The sequence below is a fragment of the Trichechus manatus genome, unplaced genomic scaffold (genome assembly GCF_000243295.1).
Source record: "Trichechus manatus latirostris isolate Lorelei unplaced genomic scaffold, TriManLat1.0 scaffold00327, whole genome shotgun sequence".
Lineage (NCBI taxonomy): Eukaryota > Metazoa > Chordata > Mammalia > Sirenia > Trichechidae > Trichechus > Trichechus manatus.
In genome coordinates, this window is record NW_004444263.1 from 894,150 (window position 1) to 899,519 (window position 5,370).

Below are 5,370 nucleotides of genomic sequence, written 5' to 3' on the forward strand. Positions count from 1 at the left end.
CTGTATGACATGAGAAGAATGGAGATTCAAGGACCACGCTGAAGGGATACTGAGGAAGAAGGGTTTCAGTGTGACTTCTGGGCTTTCAAGTAGGAGTTTTTTGGTTAACTGTCCGAGAATAGACTCTATGGAATAGTAGGAGAAGTCAGAGTGTTGGGTGTTGAGATGTATGTGAGAGGTGAGAACATAGAAGTGTTCATGGGTTATAAAGCTTACTCTTCTAAGAAGGGGAGAAGGAGACTAAAAATTTGAACATGTTTATGTGTTTAGGAAAAGAAATAGGTGGAGAAGAAGAGATTAACAATAAGAATGGGATAGGGAGGTAGAGGTGAGAGATAGGAGAGAAGAGGAGAAGAAAGGGAGATGATAATTGATGGGACTAAGCCTTAGAGGAGGTGATGACCTCTGGGTTCCAGAACGCTGAGGAACAATTGTCCTTGAATGGAGGAGATTTTCTCTCACTTTGTGACAGGAAGATGAGAGTAAGCTCAGTTTGGATAAAGAAAATTTTGTGGGTAATTAAAGGAAAGCAAACCAACAACAACAACAAAAATCCATAAATCTCTTAATTTCAAATATTTCCTACTTCCTAGAGTAAGGCCAACAAAGACTTATTTTCAACAAAACTTACAGCCAAGTTTAATTTTGCCCTTGAAATTTTTTGTAATGATGCCATCTTATTTCTCCTGGCCTGGTCGGGAATTTTGTCCTTTGGTTTATGTTTCCTGGGCTGTATCTCAAAAAAAGATGTTTGTAATTTCTTATCATTTTTTGTCTGTGCCTCAGTCTTTCCACCTGCATGGTTGGAAAGGACAGTCTCCATCCAGCCCTAGAGCTCCCCTAACGAGTTCATATGCTCCTTCCTTGGTTCTCTGTGGTGGTGCCTCTGCCCTGCCAGCACTTGGGGACGGCCTTCCTATAGAATCTCCAGAATGCAAAACCAAGGCTCCCTGTGTCACACTGCTAGGGTCCCAGGGCAAATCGAGTCACGTGACCTAGCCCAGAGTCAGAGTGTGAAGACACCCCAAAATGATGTAATGGAAGGTGAGGTGTATATAACGAAAGGTGAAGACCCTGTGCTACTTTTGTAATTGATCTAGTACACATGGAAAACAATTATGAATTCTGTTTGGAATTTTTTAGTCCAAAGTGTATGTGAGAATCCTGGTGGAGATAACTCACGGGGTTTTGGATATAAGGGAGATAGGGTTGGTTAATGCATACAATTTTGGAAGTGATTTACAAAGAGAAGCAGTGTGCATGGAAAGAAACCAGGCAGAGCGTGTGAAGTGAGAAGAGTAAGATTCACGAAACCAACCTGGAGCAGAAGAAGGAAAAGAGGTTCAGGAAAGAGGCTTAGCAGAGTGATCCGAGAGGTGAGAAGCCAAACAGAACAGTGACCATGTCAAGATGGAGACAGTTTCAAGATGAAGTCAACAGTGTCACATGCTGAACGGAGACTGAGGAAGAATGACTGCAGGGTGGCCACTAAGGCTGCCAAGTAGGAGATTTTTGTTCACTCACCAAGAGTAGATTCAAAGGAATAGTAGGAAAAGCCAGACTATCGGGGGTTTAGAAGAAGGTGAGGGGTGAGAACATGGAGATATTCATGGATTATAATGCTTACTCTTCTGAGAAGGAAAGACAAAAGAACCTGCAGAAATTTGAACATGTTTATATATTTAGAAAAAAGAATAGGTAAAGAGGAAGATATTAACAATAAGACAAAAGAGAGAGAGAGAGAATAATTGATGGGACCAAGCCTTAAAAGAGATGGTCACCTGTGAGGTCCAGAGCTCAGGGGAACACTTACTCTCTGGTGGAGAGATTTCCTCACACTTAGTGACAGGAGAATGAGGATAAGATTAGTTTATATGCGGAAGAGTTGGTGGGTAATTAAAACAAAAACAAAACAAAATCCATAAATCACTTAATTACAAATATTTTCTACTGCATGGAGGAGGTCCACTCAAGACTTTGTTTTGACAAGACTGTATCCTTAGTTTGATTTATATCCTGAATAATTTTGAAAAAGACCATTCTTGTTCTTCCTGGCTTGGTCTGAATTTTTGTCCCTTGATTTATGCTTTCTGGGCTGATCTCAGATAAAAGTTTTGACATTCATTTTTGTCTTTTCTCTGTGCTTCGGTCTTTCCACCTGTGTGATTAGAAGGAATAGGCCCCGTCCCAGATGCTCTGGTAAAAGTTTTCCTAAGATCTCCTTCCTTGGTTCCCTGTGGTGGGGCTGTGTCCCAGCCACCCCTTGGGGGCAGCCTTCCAATAGAACCCCCAAAATGCAGGTTGGATGCCCCCTAGAAACGGGCTGGCTCCTGAGTCTGCACCTGGGACAAGGCGGCCTTCTGGCCTCCACAGTTTCCCTCCCACAGGTGTGGGCTGTGCCCCTCAAGTGCGTATTGATGGGCTGGAGAGGATGGGGTCCCTGTGGCCTGCACGGCCTTTGGGTGGTTTCCGAAGCCCCAGGTTCAGTGGAGAGACTATAGTGGAAAGAAGTTCCTGGCTTCCTCTGAGGCCCACACCCAAGATGCTGATGGGCTGTTTCCATGGAGCCTTCACTGGTGGTGAGAGACAGCTCTGTGAGGAACGTGACCTGCTCCATCCTCAACCGCATCCTGGGCCAGGAGAAGGCAAAGGCCATTTTCATCCCAGGTCAGTGCTGTTCCTGCTCACAGGAAGGTCGGGTGGAGGGGGACCGAGTCCCTGAGTGTGCTGGGCTGGGCTGGCCTGTGTGTGCCCTGATGCGGTCTGTGGTTGGGCCACAGAGCCCTTTTCTCCCCAGGCCTCTCCCTGGAAACCGGCTTTGGCTGTGAGCCTGAGCATGTTGGTGCTCGTCATCCTTGTGGCTGGCTATTTTTTCAAGAAGGAACATTCAGCAAAGATGCAGGTGCTGAAGGCCAGAGGTAAGACAAGGGAGGGGCCAGGCTGGGTGAGGGCAGAGCTTGTGCAGAGAAGGAAATCTGACAGCAGGACCAGAGCCCATGGTTGCAGCCTCCAGGAAGACCCAGGGCCTCTGCCCAGAGCAGGAGACTCAGGAGATCCAGAGAGGGCAACTGGGGCCCTTTAGGCTCTGATGAGTCTGGAAGGAGAACTTTCTTCTGTATACAGAGGGGGTCTTTTCTGTGTGTTCTCCAGGCACACAGTCTTTCCTTTTCTTAGAGAAGGGAGTTCATGCTGTTTTTTTTTTTTTAATCTTTTTCAGATGAACTCCAGGCAGAGCTGGGTAAGTTCTTCCCTCCCTCCCAAACTCTGTGTGTCTCGTTTGGGGAAGATATTATTGTTCTTAGCTCACCTCATTTCCTGTGTGTTGCCTTTCAGACAAGGGAAAATCTTTCCCAAGAGTGGTGAGTAACTCTCCTGAAGTCCCTGGGTCTACTGTTCCACATGTGCCCAGGTGTGCCCTCTCCCTTTGTGTCTCTGGCATGGACATGAGGATCCTGTTCACTGAGGGCAGAAGTGGAAGATAGTGGAGGCAGGAATCTTGCTCCTGGGGCTCCTCCAGATCAGGGCGTCTGCTTCCCACCCGGTGTTGGAAACCTGGAATGTGTCATGCATCCTGGGTGTCATGGATTGAATTGTGTCACCCAAAATATGTGTATCAATTTGGCTAGGCCATGATTCCCAGTATTGTGTGATTGTCCACCATTTTGTCATGTGATGTGATTTTGCTACGTGTTGTAAATCCTGTGTCTATGATGTTGATGAGTTGGGATTAGCAACAGTTATGTCAATGAGGCAGGACTCAATCTACAGGATTGTATTTCGTCTTGAGCCAATCTCTTTTGAGATATAAAAGACAGAAGGAAGTGGAGAGACATGGGGACCTCATAGCACCAAGCAATAAGAGCCAGGAGAATAGCATGCCCTTTGGACCTGGGGTCCGTGTGCCTGAGAAGCTCTTAGACCAGGGGAAGATTGCTGACAAGGACCTTCCCCTAGAGCTGACACAGAGAGAAAGCCTTCCGCTGGAGCTGGCACCCTGAATTTGGACTTCTAGCCTACTAGACTTTGAGAGAGTAAATGTCTCTTTGTTAAAGCCATTCACTTGTGTTACTTCTGTTATAGCAGCACTAGATGACTAAGACACTTGATCTTCTCATTCCAGGCCTGACGTGTGCACCATATTGTAGGTTTTCTAGCCTTCAGTGCATAAATCTTTTGGTGTGCACCTGGAAGCCAAAAGAGATTTCATGAAAGGAGCTGTATAAATAAATGGGGTCATTTAGTTTAAGCCGCAAATACCTTCTTCCTGGGAATGCCAGTCCTCTCCAGCTCCTGCGGGTGTTGATCAAAAAGTGATGGGAACCCTCATCTGTTGCTGGTGGGAATGCAAAATGGTACAGCCACTTTGGAAAACAGTGTGGCAGTTCTTCAAAAAACGAAAAATAGAACTACCATATGACCCAGCAATCTCAGTGCTAGATATATACCCAAAAGATTCAAAAGCAGGAACACAAACAGAAACCTGTACGGCAATGCTCATTGTAGCAGTATTCACAACAGCCAAAATGTGGAAACAATGGAAATGTCCATTAACAGAAAAGTTGATAAACAAAAGGTGGTATATACTTACAATGGAATATTACTTATCCTTAAAGAGAAATGAAGTCTTAATGCATGCCACAACATGGACGAACCCTGAAAACATGCTAATGAAATAAGTCAATCACAAAAAGACAAATACTTGATCTCACTTGTATGAAATAGGCAAATATATGGAAACCAATGATTATTAGTGGTTACCAGGGGTGGGAGGGAGGAGAAAGGAGGAGTTACTGTTCAGAGGGCACTGAGTTTATGTTAATGGTGGTGAAATAATTTAAGAAAAGAGAGTGATAATGGTTGCACAACATGAAGAATGTAGTCAATGTTACTGAAATATACATGTAAAAGTGGTTTAATTGACATATTCTTTTTTATGTATATTTGTTCCAGAATGGAAAAATGTGATGAGGAGATGACTGGGCTGAGTGTGCAGGGAGATGAGATGAAATCAACTGAGGGCTCCCTAGAAGAGAGGTGTTATTATCTCCAGAAATAGTTTATCTGAGAATGAACGGCCACTTTTACCCTGAAGTTGGTGTCATAGCCCTGTTTTTCCTTCATTTCTCCTTTCTGGTTACTGGTTATTTCCTAGCTGTATATTTGGCTAAAGAAAAAAAAAAAAAAAGACTGGATATAATAATGGTTTCTTACAATTAAGGAATAATTTATGATTTTTATTTGTATATATATTTTCAGACATATTTTTTGATTCTTAGTAGCAACACTGAATGCTGGTAGAACAGACCTTCTGGAGGTTGTTGTGACACAGAACAGCTAAGTGATATGCACAGCTCAAGTGTGCACAGTGAC

The 5,370-nt window shown here is 44.2% G+C and overlaps 1 protein-coding gene across 1 annotated transcript in view; it reads left to right on the forward strand.

Moving 5' to 3' along the window:
- The first annotated feature begins 2,561 nt into the window (after positions 1–2,561).
- Positions 2,562–5,370, forward strand: part of LOC101361069 (butyrophilin subfamily 3 member A3-like) — a 53,471-nt gene continuing 50,662 nt past the window's right edge. Inside the window, 2 exon segments of the mRNA XM_023725573.1 lie at positions 2,562–2,667; positions 2,798–2,918. Of these exon segments, the coding sequence (XP_023581341.1) occupies positions 2,562–2,667; positions 2,798–2,918 (227 nt within the window).